Raw genomic sequence first — 16,501 nt, forward strand, 5'->3', positions numbered from 1 at the left:
AAGCTGCATCACCGCACGCCGGAGAGAGAGGAGCCGGACTGAAGGCTGAGGGCGGGGAGCCTGGCTGCAGTACCCAGCTTGGCCAGTGATTGCACGGCCCCCCTCCCCACGCCTCAGTTTCTCCTCATGACCAGGGTGTTCACTGAGTGGGGAGATGGGGAAGCCAGATGCTACAGGCAGCAGAAGTCCCTGGAGCAGGAGGCAGCGGTGATGTGGTGGCTTTGATGGCCTTAGGAAATCACTCACTCTACAGAAGCAGCTCAGGCAGGACTAGCTTGACTGAGGTTAAGACCCTGTCAGAAAATCAGGGCACCTGGGTGGCTCGGTCTGTTGAGCGTCTGACTCTTGATTTCAGCTCAGGTCATGATCCAGTGTCGTGGGATTGAGCCCAGCGTCGGGCTCCGCACTGAGTGTAGAGCCCGCTTAACATTCCCTCTGTCTCCCTCTCTACCCCTCTTCCCTGCTCGTGCTCTAAGGAAAAACAAAAAAGACCGTTGGGGCACCTGGGTGGCTCAGTCGGTTAAGCGTCCGATTTCAGCCCAGGTCATGATCTCACCGTTTGTGGGTTCCAGCCCTGCGTCGGTCTCTGTGCTGACAGCTCAGAGCCTGGAGCCTGTTTGGGATTCTGTGTTTCCCTCTCTCACTACCCCTCCCCCACTCATGATCTCTCTCTCTCTCTCTCTCTCTCTCTCAAAAATAAATAAACATTAAGAAAATTAAAAAAAAAAAAAGACCCTATCAGAAAATCAAATCTTCCTGTAGGGCACATGCCTGATGAAGCTCTTGTGGAACAGGGATACATCCAGAAACCAGTCCTCCTGTTTGGGTTGACAACACTGTAACTAGGAGGGGGGAAGAAAGGGGTACAGACACATTTGGCAGGTAAATAGGGACAGGGGACTGAAATAAAAATGGGATGAGAAGGGGAGAGAGGGAAAAAGGGAGCTAGAAGGGCTAAAAATTGGAAGGAAGGGGTGCCTGGCTGGCTCAGTCGGTTAAGCGTACAACTTTCGGCTCAAGTCATGATCTCATGGTCCGTGAGTTCGAGCCCCACATCGGGCTCTGTGCTGACAGCTCAGAGCCTGGAGCCTGCTTCAGATTCTGTGTCTCCCTCTCTCTCTGCCCCTCCCCCACCCACATTTTGTCTCTGTCTCTCAAAAACAAATAAACATAAAAAAAAAAGGAAAAAAATTTAAAATAAATAAATAAAATTTAGAGGGAACATTAGCGAGTCAAAGAGCAGAAGGCAGACATGAGAAAAACACATTGAGACCTCTTCAGGGATGCAAAGAACATTCAGTATTAAAATCTATCTTTTTAAAAAAATGTTTATTTATTTTTGAGAGGGAGAGAGAGAGCGCACGCATGAGCAGGGGAGGGGCAGAGAGAGAGGGAGACACAGAATCTGAAGCAGGCTCCAGGCTCTGAGCTGTCAGCACAGAGTCTGACGTGGGGCTTGAACTCATGGACAGTGAGATCAGGATCTGCGCCAAAGTTGGAGGCTTAACCCACTGAGCCACCCAGTTGCCCCTGAAATCTATCTTCTTACAGGCATCTGGCTGGCTCTGTCAGGAGAGCATGAAATTCTTGATTTGGGGGTTGTGAGTTTGAGTCCCTTGCTGGGTATAGAGATTACTAAAATAAAGAAATAAACAAAACTTTAAAAAACTACTAAATACGAAATTGTATCTTCCTATTTGTCTGTCTCGTCAAGCTGTAGGTTTTGAAGGCAGGCACTAAATTTAAGTTATCTGTACACTTTCGGTGCTTAGCATAGTGCCCGACACGTCCTAGGTATTCAATGAACAGATAATTAGATATTTAAGAAAAGTCAGGATTTTAAGACAGAAGGGCACAGAGCTATAAGAGAGTAGCTCTGAATTTTCAGAGTTAGAAACGTGCTTTCAAATCCATTTCCTAACTGTGTGACTTCGAGCGAGACTTCATCTTTCTGAAGTTTTCCATATGAAGTTGTGGCAAGCATTAAAGGTCTGCAAAGCTCAGAGCAGATTGCCCGTGTAAGCTCCCAACATTAGTGACTGTTAGTGTCGCGGTTGTTTGCAGACAAGGGACACGGGGACTGTGGTAAATGCAGGTCACCAAGAGCCCCTGACTCGTGGCCTCGTCTGGAACTTTGTAGTGCCTTTCCATTCTCACGCTAGATGCAGGCAAGTGACTTGCTCTGGCTGATGGTAAACTTGATGCAGAGGTGTGGAAAGGTGGAAAGGTGTGGAAAGGTGTGACTCTTTCTTGGAACCCTGCCTGCAGGAAGGATGTGGGAGACCTGCAGAGGAGAGCCAAGGTATCCCAGTGGAATCCATTATAGATCGGTCATCCCCCAACTATTAGAGATGCATGAACAAGTCCCGGGAAGATCAGCCAGGTCGGTAAGACCACTCCTCCACTCCCAAGACTTAGGTGAAATAATAAGTGGTTGCTATTTTAAGCCACTAAGTTTGGGATGATTTGTTACCCAGCAATACTAGCTGATACAGGGGCCATGGGAGCCCTTGTCCTCAAAAATTGAAAGGCAAATAAGAGAGGAAGTCATGGTCTGCCAGGTTTTATTTGTAGAGTCTGGTGAACTTGAGCCAGAGAAAGCTGCAAACAAGTGTTTTGGGGAGCCATAGGGAAGGGACATTAGATGTAGGTCCCTCAGCAGACCCCGAGGGCACCCTTCACATGGAGGCAGGGAACACACGAGGCGGGAAGTGGCTGGAGGTCAGTCCAGGCAGGCAACAGCAAGGCTGCCACCAGAAGGGCGAGGCTTGAGGGGGAGGGCTTGCCTTAGCCTGGTGGCCTGCGGGTCTCAGATCCTGGGGTCATACACCCGCCCCATGAAGACAGGGAATTTGTGTTGCTGGTCCCAGATCAGGAAGAGGAAGGGCTGCTGCACTTCAAAGACTAGCAAATTGCGGGCCACGGAAACAGCCGAGGCCGCAGCCGCGTCCACCCCGGACTCCGTCAGCTCCAGCATGGCCTGGTGCTGCATCGCAGAAACCTGAAGATCCGTGTCGTCTGTCAGCCCGCACAGGTTGAGGTCGTAAATAAAGTCAAAGAATTCTAGAGCAGACCAGAGAAAAACAAGGAGTCAAAGACCAGCAGGAGGGACGCCTGGCTGGCTCAGTCGGTAGAGCATGCAATTCTGGATCTTGGGCTTGTGAGTTCGAGCCTCACATTGGGTGTAGAGATTATAGAAAGAAAGAAAGAAAAAGAAAGAGAAAGAAAGAAAGAAAGAAAGAAAGAGAGAAAGAAAGAAAGAAAAGGAAGGAAGGAAGGAAGGAAGGAAGGAAGGAAGGAAGGAAGGAAGGAAGGAAGGAAGGAAAGAGAAAGAAAGAAGGAAAGAGGAAAGAATAAGGAAAGAAGGAAAGAAAGGGAACAAGCAAGAGAAAGAGAGGAAGGAAGGAAGGAAGGAAGGAAGGAAGGAAGGAAGGAAGGCAGGCAGGCAGACCAGAATGAAAGCCTCAGCTGCTGAAGACATTTGTCCTATATTGTCTGGGTTAGAACCAAGCCCCAATACTCTCTTTGTCCACTTCCCTTGCTTGTCAAATTATATATTGTGCCTTCTGGTCCACTTTCTTACATCCTGTATCCGTGGGCTGATCTTCACTCCAACTACCACCCTCTCCGAAGAGGTGAGAGGCCTTGCCACCCCCCCCCCCCCCCCCCACCAAAGAACATTGAGAAATGATATTCTTGCTTCCTTGGACCTTAGAAGTGAGGTCATACACCAGAAAGAGGTCATATGTTACCAAATGAGGTCATATACTAGGAAACAAGTTCACCTATTAGAGGGTTCTATAACAGAAAATGAAATGATATATCTGGACATGAGGTCAAAGATCCGGAAGTGAGGCCAAAAGTCAGGTAAGAGATCTCTGTTGCCTCCCCTAAACTCAGAAGCCTCCAGACTCTATTATGCAGATAGCTTCTTGCATAGTCCATGGGGTGGCTGCGTGTTATGAAAGGTCCCTGGGGAAGGAGCATCCATAACCCATCCTGGGCACCTGTCCCGGTGTCTATGACACGATGAACCAGAGTAGGAATAGTCGAGATGGAGACCTGGGTTGATGTTCTTGTTCATTTCTAATGAGCTCAAGGGACCTTGGGTGAGTCATGTAAACACCGAGTCTCAATTTCCTCAATGATCCAATGGGATGATAGCATCTTCCCCTCTAACTCACAGGACTGAGGAATAACCTGAGATGACGGAGGTATACAATATCCTAGAGAGTGCTAAACCACATCCTAAGGATACCCTCCTCTCCACCCCAATGGCCTCGGAGTAATCCTGAGCTGCCAGAGCTTACTTAGGTTCTCCACGACTGTCAGTAGGTCTTGCTTGCTCGTCACTTTGATGCGGGGTAGCGTCAGGAGAGTGGGCTGGAATTTGGTCATCTCCAGCTTCTTCATGACAGCCTTGAAGACAGTGGGGCTGAGAGCTTGTTCCAGGTCTTCAAGATGGTGTTTCGTGTTCTGGGGCACCAGGATCACCAAGCTGAGGTTGTGGGAGAGCTGCAGCTGCCCCACCTGGAGGGTAAGAGATGCGCCTTCTCAGCCTTCCGACCCCGGCTCTCCTGGCTCCCACCCCCTGCGTCCCGAGGCTTATCGTTGGTCTGCCGCCATAGTCTGTGCTACCGCAGCAAGCCGCAGCCGGACCGAGGCTCCCAAGCTTGGCGACAAAACGGGGAGGCTGGCTGGGTGAACGGTGCCGGTCTAGCTCTGTGAGTTGCATCTCTGGCGAGATGCAGAGAGAATGAGTATGGCTTTCTGATCACACAGGCGGAGGACTATACCCCGAGTCCGCTGCTGACTAGCTACACAATATAGGCAAGTAAGTTGATCTGAGCCCTGTTCCCTTCCCCTCCACTGTGCTGTGCATAAAGTATATAACAGAGTCATCACATCAGTCCGTTTATTTATGTGTTTAATTTTTTTTTAATTTTTTTGAGAGAGAGAGAGAGAGAGCGAGTGCATGAGCTGGGGAGGGGCAGAGTGAGCGAGGAATCCAAAGTAGCTGTCAGCTACTTCTGAATGATCAGCAAGGAGCCTGAGATGGGGCTCAAACCCACAAACCATGAGATCATGACCTGAGCCGAAGTCAGATGCTTAACCAACTGAGCCACCCAGGTGCCCCAAATGCTTATTTATTTTTGAGAGAGAGAGAAAGTGGGGGAGGGGCAGAGAGAGAGGGGAACAGAGGATCCGAAGCAGGCTCCGTGCTGACAGCAGAGTCCAACGTGGGGCTCGAACTCATGATCTGTGAGATCATGACCTGAGGCAAAGTCAGAGGCTTAACCAACTGTGCCACCCAGGTGCTCCAGATCAGTCCTTTGAAGGACGTTTTTAAAATTTTTAAGATATCTTTACACCCACCATGGGGCTTGAACCCACAACTGTAAGATCAAGAGTCACATGCTCCAAAGACTGAGCCAGTCAGGCGCCCCAGTCCTTTTAAAGACTTTTGGTGGCTCTTTATTGTCTATGAGATTAAGTATAAATCTCTTCGTGCGGCATTTGAGATTGTGTACAAGCCGATCCTAGCCTACCTGTCAAGCTTGCCATTAAAAGGACTTCCAACTGGTGGTCAGACAGAAGTGTGACACAAGTACAGGACCCATAGGTCCAATATAGAGGGGCTCTCAACCCGGGGTGAATTTGCTCCCAGTGGACACTTGACAATGTCTAGACACGTTTTGGTTGTGACAATTGGAAGGGAGGGGACCCACAGTGCTGCTGGCATCTAGTGGTAGAGACAGGGATGATGCTAAAATCTACACAGTGCCCAGGATAGCCCCTCATAACAAAGAATTATCTAATCCGAAATGTCAATAGTGCCAAGGTTGAGAAACCATAGTCTAATAGGATGTAAGAGACTATAATTACAAGGGCACAATGGTTCAGGTTGGGATAGGAATGAGAAGAATCTAGAATGCAGAATTCAACTGGGCAATAAAGAAATTAATGGAAACCCATTGATTGATGGAATGCAAAATAATGGCCCGGAAGAAACTGGCGATAAGCTGATATCAACTGAAGAACACGGACAAGGGCTCCCTGTTGGCATAGGCACTGAATAGGGCAGACTCATCTGGAAATGTATACCCTTCAGGTCCTGGGTACAGACCTTGAATCTCTTACCATAAGATTACCATGTTGTGGTCTTAAATTTTCAAGCCAGTAACCCTTCTATTCCTGAATTGGTAAATCTAACCTCCTTAGTTGGGTAAATGTTCTTGAGTCCCAGTAAGCCTTAGAATTAAGTACGAGTTTAACAAAGCAAACCAACTCCATAGTATTAACATCAGAGTATATTCAGGGTGGTTGGTGTGTTCATTATTCAAAATGGTGTTTATAATTTTTAAGAAAACAGACATCGGGGCGCCTGGGTGGCTCAGTCAGTTGAGCATCCAACTTCAACTCAGGTCAAGATCTCACGGTTCGTGGGTTCGAGCCCCACACTGGGCTCTATGCCAACAGTGTGAAGCCTGCTTCAGATTCTTTCTCCCTCCCACCCTCTCTCTGCCCCTCCCCTGCTCATGCTCTTCCCCATTCTCTCTCTCAAAAATAAATAAATGTTAAAAATATAATAAATAAATAAGCTCATAAGAGAATCAGACATCTTAGTTTTATGCTTTTAAGCAAAAAAAAAAAAAAGGTGTAGGATAATTAAATTTGAGAATGATATTGAGATGTTGGTGGAAAGTTGATTTACTCTTCAAATTCAATTTTTACTTTACAGTAAGATTTAGGTGCTTGGAAAGATCCAGCCCACATGGGGGTTGTAATTCATCCCTGATGGGTATCTGGCAGGCTTAAAAAGAAAATCAAGTATATTAAACTTATAAAGTATTTTTATAAAGCAAAATATATGGACAAGCTCAAATTGCTTGTGGAAATATGAACCATATTTGTAAATTATTGGAATAAATGGTTTAAAGGAGTTTAATCTGGCGGCGCCTGGGTGACTCAGTCAAGTGTCTGACTTGGTTTAGGCTCAGGTCATGGTCTTGTGGTTCATGAGTTCGAGCCCCACGTTGGGCTCCACGCTGACAGTGCAGAATCTGCTTGGGATTCTCTCTATCTCTCTGCCCCTCCCCTGTGCATGCTTGCTCGCTCTCTCTCTCTCTCTCTCTCAAAAACAAAAACAAAAACAAAAACAAAAACACAAAACCAGAAACTTCTGGGATCCGTATTCAATCTTCCCACCCTTCCCATCCGTTGACATTTTACCATTCAATTTCTGCTAAGGAACATATGCCATTTAACACATGCACACACGTGCACTTACCACGCACATGCACACACAGCTATACCTACCCATACCCATGTACATCTACATATGCATGCTATACACATGACTTAACTAAGCCACCAGGGTCTCCTGGTGGGTTGACGAGAAAAAGAAACAGATGAACAGACTCACTTTTTGACCTTCGATGCAGGGGAGATGAAGAAACTTTTAGAATCCTGCTTTCCAGCCTAAAATAAACCATGCCTGCCTCGGCCAAGCTAGAGAGGGGAAAAGCAGAAAAGATAGGGTGGAAATACAGATGGAAGGAGTAGAAATGAGGACTTCATAAGGGTATGCCCCACACTGATGGGGGCCGTGGCATAAAAGACACCAGGACCTGCCAGAGGCTCTGAAACGAGAGTGGGAAGGGCCCAGAACATACCTTGGCTTTCAAAGTTGGGTCAGTGAAATGGGCCACCGGGTATTTCTTGCTGTTCATCATGGATGCTTTTATCACAGAGGATTTGAGGTAAAAGGGCTCCATCCTGGTTCTTTTTGGATCAAAGGTTGTCTTCCACTTGGCTAGAGGGAAGGGGAAGGAGAATTACTCTAAGCAGGTGGGCAAGGGATGACGAGGAGCTCAAAGCCCTGTTGGCAAGGGGTGGGCCGGGCACAAGGGGGTCCAGCTGTGGAACTTGGGGTTGCGTGGGCTTTCAAGGCAGGAAGAGGGAAAGGACTCAGGGCAGAAAGACCGCGTGGCTCAAGGCTCCCTTACCACTCAGGTAGACGGCATTGAGGAAGACCAGGCAGGTGTCAGAGGGCAGGCTGTCCAGCAGCTGCGTGATCTTGTGGTTGGTCTTCTCCGCCACCCAGGTGTTGATGAGCTCCGTATTGACATCACTGTCGTTTCCCAGGACTGTGGGTCTGCTGCCATAGAGGTTCTGAGAGGCATTCACAAAGGTGTCTCTTACGGCCAGGTCTGGGGGGCGGGAGGCAGGTGGAGAGAGGGAGGCATGAGTCCCCTGAACATCCTCTGGCTTCTAGGAGAAGGCTGTGAGAGGGAACGCGTTTCCTATCGCTCTCAGCTCGCCGCAGCGAACGCGGCAGGCTGGAGCAGGGGGCCAGCCCGCTCCTCTTACAGACACGACAGTGGAGGCCCCGAGAAAGCCAGCCCTGAACTGAAGGCAGGACCCATCCGAGGCCCTTGCTGTCTCTCCTTGCCGTGTGGTTGTAGCTCAGCAAAATAACTCTTCTGAGATACTAACTTCCATTTGCCAGTGTTTTCCCTATTCTCTCCCCTGAATTCAGCAGGGAATGGACTCTGCTTCTCGGTGTCAGTGGAAATCCGGTGAGATTTCCTGGCTTTTCTTCTCTAAAGTTCAAGTCCACTAAAGAAAATAGTGTTTGGGGGAGCCTGGGTGGCTCAGGCGGTTGAATGTCCGACTCTCGATTTCGGCTCAGGTCATGATCTCACGATTCGTGAGTTTGAGCCCTGCCTCGGGCTCTGCGGTGACACTGCAGAGTCTGCTTGGGATCCTCTCTCTCTGTTCCTCCCCTGCTTGTGCTCTCTCTTTCTCTCTCAAAATAAATAAATAAATAAATAAATAAATAAATAAATAAATAAATACTTTAAAAAAAAGGGGGGGAAATAGTGTTTGAAGAGTAATTTTTCTTGGACTAAACAGATAACATCAAATGCAGTTGTGTTTTCTACCAATCTACCAAGACAGAGGATTGAGTGGATTTGTAGCAAATAAGTAAATGCAGTGTTTCTTGAACACCTCTGAGACGATTTTGCCCATCTCTAAAAAGAGGGTAATTTTTTTTTTAAGATAATGGGCTGATGGCTGAGTTTCCTTTGTTTCTTCTTCTTCTTCTTCTTCTTCTTCTTCTTCTTCTTCTTTTGTTTTGCTTCCCTGTGTTTTCTGTTTTTTACAATGAGTAAGTATTGCTTTTTAAGTTTAAAAAAGTGGCGCCTGGGTGGCTCAGTTGGTTGAGTGTTCGACTTCAGCTCAGGTCATGATCTCACAGTTCGCGGGTTCGAGCCCCAAGTCAGGCTCTGTGCTGACAGTTTGGAGCCTGGAGCCTGCTTCGGATTCTGTGTCTCCCTTTCTCTCTGCCCCGCCCCCACTTGTGCTCTGTCTCTCTCTGTCTCTCTCTGAAACAAATGAACATTAAACATTTTTAAAACAAGTTTAAGAAAAACAGGAAAAAGTTTTCCCTTTAAAGAAGGGGGTCAGACTAGATCTGTAGTTTTTGAACCTCTTTAAGGAGCAGAACTGTGGTTTCAAATAGTCATGTCTGAAGCCCACAGTTAAAAGGGTTCTGGTGGAAGCTGGGGGAGGGCTCGGAGCCTGGCTGGCCCCATCTGCCCCCCGCACCCACAGCTGGTACCCCACCCACCACTCAGCCTCCCTGATCACCCCCCTAACTTCCACCATGACCCCTGAAGCAGCTCAGCAGAACCCCAGGGCTCTGGGGAAGAAAATTTGAAAATAACTGTATTAGATCATTTTGGAAGCTTATTAACCTTATTACATACTCAACGCAATATACGTAAATGACCACAAATTCACAGAACACAAAAGTGCAAACAACTACAAGTCTCAAGGCTCCCCTGACCCAGATTAATAAAAAATTTTCAACTTGAGGGGCACCTGGGAGGCTCAGTCGGTTAAGTGTCTGACTCGTGGTTTTGGCTCAGGTCATGATCTCACGGGGTTCGTGAGTTCAAGCCCCACCTCAGGCTCTCCCCACTCCGGATTCTCTCTCTCTCTCTCTCTCTCTCTCTCTCTCAAAATAAATGAATAAGCTTAAAAGAATTTTTTTTTTTTTTAACTTGAGCTCTCTGGTCCTATCTATGAATAAATGCAGAAGGCCATTCTTAATCTAATCAGGGTGGATGTATGGAAATGACTTACCAAGGCCTTACCAGGAGAACCATCCAGCACCTAGAGCCAAATGGCATTCCTGCTGAGGCCCTCACCCGCTCTGCAGTCCATCGCTGATGTTCTAGCTCTAATGTTCCCTCCAGCCTCTTTCCCCAGGTCCCCCTCAGAATCCTCTCCAATCCCTGCTTAGCAGCTGTTGTCTTTTCTCAGGAAACTCACCCGGGCTGTGGAAGATCTGAGAGAATGAAGTGAAGCCTTTGGATGTGAAGGCCTTCATGGCCTGGTGGACACAGGCAAAGTCCTCGGGGTAGGAAAGGAGGCTCTCCAGGTTTCTCTTGGTGCTGTCCCCAGCGCCTACGACCAAGGGCAGAAATGAGGGAGAACCGCAGGAACGGGGGACCCACCATTCAGGACTAGGATTGAGAGACCAGGCTGGAATTATGGGGGGGGGGGGCGTGTTGTTTCTTGCTTTGAAGGGAATCGCAAATCATCTGAGTGGGCTCGACTGTTTCAAAAGATAATTCCTATGTCAAAGACAGGGGTGGGGGAATTGGGAATAATCATGGATAAGCTTTTCCAAGGCTTTGAATACTCTCCATTTTTCTACCTAATTTTAATCCCACACATCACGGAAGGCCTAGTCCAATCACTGCCTGTTGCACACGTACTATTACTTAGTTGGTTTGGGTTTACAAAGGTTTACCCTATAGGCAGGGACACTGGCTCACTCATAAGAGGAGACACCAGAGAATCACAAAACAGCATAGATGTTTGGGGGCACCTGGGTGGCTTATTCGGTTAAGCATCTGACTCTTGATTTCAGCTCAGGTCATGATCTCATGGTCCGTGACTTCAAGCCCCAAGTCCGGTTCTGCGCTGACAGTGTGGAGCCTGCTTGGGACTCTCTCTCTCTGTCCCTCTCCTGCTCCCTCCCTCCCTCTCAAAATAAACAAATAAACTTAAAAATTAAAAAAAAAAAAAAAAGAGCCTAGACGTTCAATACCCTTTCAGTTATTCATTATTAGATGTTCATTGTGCCCCTCTTCTGTGCAGTAACAGATAAAATTTATGGAACACTCTAGGGGGTGTTGATAGAGGTTAATCCCACGGGACTTAATAGCATCTCTCAGGAAGGCAGAGGATGAACATTTTTTTGACCTCCCTCTGAGCCAGGCACTAAGCTATCTGCTTTCTTTTTTGGAGTAGGTACAACCATCTCCATTTCACACCTGAGGACTCAGGCTCAGAGAAGTTAAGGAGCCTGCCAAGGTCACACAGCCAGAAAGCACCATCAGCATGATTCTATTCTACGTCTATCAGTCATGGCTTCACCTTCCTTACCACCTTACCCTGAACCAAGGCTGGTGACTGGAACTTTGCTTTCTATGTTCCTGTGTCGAAAATCATATGACTTCACTCATATGAGGACTTTAAGAGATAAAACAGATGGACATAAGGGAAGGGAAACAAAATATAAAAATAGGGAGGGGGACAAAACAGAAGAGACTCATAAATATGGAGAACTGAGGGTTACTGGAGGGGTTGTGGGAGGGGGATGGGCTAAATGGGTAAGGGGCATTAAGGAATCTACTCCTGAAATCATTGTTGCACTATATGCTAACTTGGATGTCAATTAAAAAAAAAAAAAATAAAAAATGTATGTTCCTGTATCGTCCGTGCGGTTTTATAGGCCACGGTGCCTATCAAATCACTGTTAGCTGAAGGCATACATGAATGCTCAAGAATGAAGTTACCCTCCCCCCAAACGTAGCCCATTTTTTATAGCTTCCTCCCTGAGGCATCGGGGGTTTGCAGGCATCTGGGTGGGGGACCCTCCTGGGAGGGGCCAACGTACAACTTGGAGAGAACTTTGTCAGGTTCTTACCAAGCAGGACCTGAGTTAGGAGACTGGCAATGCTGAATGGAGAAAAGGCCATGTTGGTCTCCACCTTCTTAATTGCTGAGAAGGCATGGTAGAGCTTCACCGAGAAGTCCATCAAAGCCTCTCCCAACTTGGACTCTGCTGACTGACTCTCCACGTCAGAGCAGGAAGTATCAGGCCCCAGACAGAAGGGTGCCGTAGTGGGCTCGGTAGTGGGCTCAGTAGTGGGCTCAGTAGTGAGCTCAGCAGTGGGCTCGGTAGTGGGCTTAGTTGTGGGCTCGGTCGTGGGTTGAGTAGTGGACTGGATGAAGGGCTGACGGGTGGATTCAAAAGCAGTATTAGTTGTTTCGACAGTCGAGCTGGTTTTCAACAAGGTGGAAGTGTCCTCGGTGTGCTGAATGGATACATCCTTGGGGATCTCTCCCTCCAAGATGTGTTCTTCGCTTTCTCCTTGCCGGCTCTCTGCCGTGGAGCTCTGGCTAGGAACACTCAGATCTGAGAAGGCTCTAACCTGCGGTTCGAGAAACGGAGTTTCATTTTTCCCGCCACGAAGCACAGTCCCCCTTAAACACTCAAAGCGGGAAGGGAAGGGGGGGCTGTGGAAAACGTCCCGTACTGGAGGATAACTGCTGGAAAAACCTGGTGGGTAAGGGGCCTGCCTGAAGCTGCCAACCACTAGTTTTTCCAGAGAAGGGGCAATGCAGGAGCCGGTGGGGGCAGGGGTGGAGGCGGGGATAATCTCCGCAAAGGTAAGGAGCAGACAGGGATTCTGTTAACTCTGGGCAATCACTGCCTTACGGCAACTGCCGTAAGTTGGCAAATGCCAACTGCCATTTATCTATGTTCTTGCAATTTCTTCTTCTTTTTTTTTAATGTTTACTTATTTTTGAGAGAGAGACAGAGCGGAAGCAGAGGAGGAGCAGAGAGAGAGGGAGACACAGAGGGAGCTCCAGGCTCTGAGCTGTCAGCATGGAGCCCAACGTGGGGCTCGAACCCGCGGACCGTGAGATCTCATGATCTGAGCCAAAGTCGATGCTTAACCGACTGAGCCACCCAGGCGCCCCTCTTGCAATTTCTTTTAGGTATCGGCCAGTCTCGGCTCACCTGCCAGGCCAATATAGATATCTGAGCTCGTGATCTTTGCGTGAGAACTGTGGTTTTTCAAACTGTGGGTTGCAAGCCGTTACAGTAGTGCCTACTGAAAACCCCCAGTGTTCCAAAAGAAAGGAAGGGAGGAGGAAGAAATAGTATAGACCAGTGGCTCTAAGTCCGAGACCATTTTAATCCCTGGGAACTTTTGGCAATGTCTGGAGGCAGTTTTGGTTATCTTACGGGAGGGAAGGGGATTGGGGGGTAGGGTGGAGTTGCTAATGGCCATCTAGTGAGTAGAAACCGGGGATACTGCAAAGCGTCCTCCAGTGCACAGGATAGCCCCTCCTACTGAATTATCCAGCCCCAAATGTCATGGCTATTATCCCATCTCACTGATAAAAGAAACTGATGCTGAGATATTCAGTAACTAACCCAGGGTCTCACAGAAGCTGATGATTCAACTCTGATTCCAGATCCCTCGCTCATCAAAGGGCAGCACCTGCTGATTCTCTAATGGCACTTCCCAGGCCAACTTCCACACTCGACCATCCCTGCACAGACGCGCAAAGCAAGCGCCCACCTTCCTCCTGACTCCCACACCGCTGGGACCTCTCGCTGCGATCGGCCCCCACCCAGACCCCCGGAGTGTTTTCATGGGCGCAGCCCGGAGAGAACCAGGGTCTCAGCAGCCGGGGCCCCACCCCACCCCGCAGCTCAGTTTGCCACCATAACCCCCGGCTTCTCGATCACAGAATGCTGTCCATCTCTTGGCCCTCTCTGATCCTCCCGCTCTATTCTCCACTTTATAAACCATCACAGGTAAGCTCGGGGAAGGGACTTGCTCAAGGCCACCCCAACTGGTGGGCAGCGGGCCGGGATTAGAACCTGGCTCCTGCCTCGCTCTCTCCGAACCCCGGGGCAAGGACCACACTTGCTGATGCCAAGAGGAGCTCTCTTCGTTCTCCGGGCCTGGAACGGTTAAACCTCAACCCCCTTCCCCCCCCCCCCCCGTCCCTCCGAAGGGACCACTCACCCCAGCCAGCAGCAGCAGCAGCAGGAGGGTCAGCGAGGTCAGCCTGGAGGCCATCTGGGCGGCGGCGTCAGCCGGGACCTGCGGAGCCAGCCGGCGTCGCAGTCAGCGCCCAGCCCTGGAGCCCTGGGGGCTTCCACCCCACAGCACCTTCCACGCACCCTGGGCCCGCCCCATTCGGTTCCCGGCCTAAGCCCCTCAGCGCGAATCCCCTCCTCCTTCTCCTCCTCCTCTCCCAGGCTCCTCCCCCTGTTTTGTTTTCCCCAAACCGCTTCCCTTTCCCGGCACCGGCTGGCCCTTCCTTCCCCCTCCCAAGGCCGGGTCTCCATCCATCTGTTCCATCCAGAGTCCGGCTTTAAAGCCTAACAATGACGCTAGAGGCAGGGGGAAGCATGGGAGGTCCAGAGGGGGTTGGGCACCACAGCTCAGGCGGGAGCGGGAGGGGGGTACGGTGGGGGGTTACGGTGGGGGGGGGTAGAGAGGGGCACTGAGGGGAGGGGTAACGGGAGGAGGGGAACGGAAGTCTTCAGTGGAAGCAAGTCTATAGAAACTTCAGAGATAAAAGGGGGGCAAGAAACCAGGGAAGGGAAAGGAGACGAAGACATCCCACTCCCCACCCCCCCCCCACCCCTGCGCCCCCCTCCCCCATCACCAAACCTGCTCCAAACTCCTGGACCCTGGGCAGCTTCAGTGCCGACTGAGTGGATAGCCCCGCAGGGTCAGGGAGGTGGGGTGCGTGGTGGGGTCGGTCTTGGCTATTGGCTGGCTCAGGACACTGCCCAGTTACAAATTAAGGATGATTGATCGCCGCTGTGAGTTCCCGTAAATGGGGATGGGACGGACCACTCGGTCGGGCTTCGTGGGGCCGGGCCAGATTTCAGCCCCAAGCCCCTTGGGAGCCTGGGGTGGAGAAGCTTGGGTGCAAGTTCTCAGCCCTACACACCCAAAGTTCCTCTTCCGTCTTCATGGGTCCTGATGAAACTGCATAGACCCAGAATATACTCCATAGTTTACAAGCAACCAGCTTTTGGGGAATTGCTCAGCTCTGCTAATCCTCAAAGTAACCCTTTGGAAATCGGTCTCATTGTGCCCGTTTGGTAGTTTAAAAACCTGAGCCTTGGAGCAGTTAAATGTCTGGCCTGTGATCGCCCGCACTTGGAAAATAGCCTGGACTCTGACCTAAATCCCCTCAAGTCCTGAGCTCGGCCCTGTTCTCCCGTGTGCTGTGCGGGTGTCGTGCTTCGCCACTGGAGACCTGGAATGAGTGGTTCTTCGCTTGTAGAATAGGCGAGGGATCCGCGAGGCCGCCAGCCCAGCAAGCATTCATTCCCCTTATGCCTGGGCAGATGGTCGGGTGTGAGGCCAGTGGCCTGGGAACCAGCAGACCTGGCGGTGAGGCCTGGCTTGCTGTGTGACCCCCAAGTTGTTTCCCCCTCGCACCAAGCCCTCCTCTCTGGGTTGCCAGATAAAATACAGGAAGCCCTGTTACATTTGAATTTCAGATAAACAACCAAAAAAAAAAAAAAAATTCTTAGGAAGTATGTTCCAGGCAATATTGGGAAATACTTAAATATTTTTTTTTCCTCCTGGGGCGCCTGCATGGCTCATTTAAGCGTCTGACTGCGGCACAGGGCATGATCTCACAGTTCGTGAGTTCGAGCCCCACATTGGGCTCTCTCCTGTCAATGCAGAGCCTGCTTTCTATCCTCTGTCTCCCTCTCTCTGTGCCCCTCCCCTGCTCTCTCTCTCTCTCTCTCTCTCTCTCTCTCTCTCTCTCTCAAAATAAATAAATAAATAAATAAACATTAAAAAGTAATAATAATATTTTTTGGTCCCTTATCTGAAATTCAAAATTAACTGGGCATTCTGTATTTTATTTGCTAATTCTGGCAACCCTTCCCTCTTTGCCCAACAAGGTCTCTGATATGGCTGTAAAGTTCTATGATCGTCTCACTGCTGGGCCAGTCCTGTTTAGAACAGTCAGGAAAGTTAGCTGCTAGCTTCAGAACTGCTATCCTAAGGGACTGCCCAAGGACAGGACGAGAGAATATGTGTGCGTCTCCTTGGGGGTCATTGGAAAAGACCCATAAAGACTGTGCTTTGCTGGTGGTCCATTTCCTATGGCCACTTGGGAACCCCCTCAGCCATGGGGGAGTTCCTTCACCACAAGGGCACAGAGGATGCCACTTCCCCATCCCCAGGCCCAAGCTGGGGGCCTGGGACACACACTGAGCTTGTGGATTCTGGGAAATTGGGTCAGCCAAACAAAAAGAAGGTGGTGGAAAGCAACCTCATTCATCCTTGTTAATTTTCATGACACCTATGAAATGGGTGCTCATATTAATCTCATCTTAAATTTAAAAAAAGAGAGG

At 49.4% G+C, this 16,501-nt stretch overlaps 1 protein-coding gene across 1 annotated transcript; it reads right to left on the reverse strand.

Annotated features, from left to right (window-relative positions):
* Positions 1 to 2,547: 2,547 nt before the first annotated feature.
* On the reverse strand, positions 2,548 to 14,984 carry SERPING1 (serpin family G member 1). The gene is made up of 8 exons (XM_040495103.1): positions 14,787 to 14,984; positions 14,133 to 14,210; positions 12,011 to 12,518; positions 10,345 to 10,479; positions 8,010 to 8,213; positions 7,677 to 7,816; positions 4,311 to 4,530; positions 2,548 to 3,063 (listed from the first exon to the last, which is right to left on the reverse strand). Exons 2-8 carry the CDS (start codon positions 14,184 to 14,186, stop codon positions 2,810 to 2,812), a joined length of 1,515 nt encoding a protein of 504 aa, XP_040351037.1. The 5' UTR covers positions 14,187 to 14,210; positions 14,787 to 14,984; the 3' UTR covers positions 2,548 to 2,809.
* Positions 14,985 to 16,501: the final 1,517 nt, after the last annotated feature.

Source organism: Herpailurus yagouaroundi, unplaced genomic scaffold (assembly GCF_014898765.1).
Source record: "Herpailurus yagouaroundi ecotype Mexico unplaced genomic scaffold, PumYag 187, whole genome shotgun sequence".
NCBI lineage: Eukaryota > Metazoa > Chordata > Mammalia > Carnivora > Felidae > Herpailurus > Herpailurus yagouaroundi.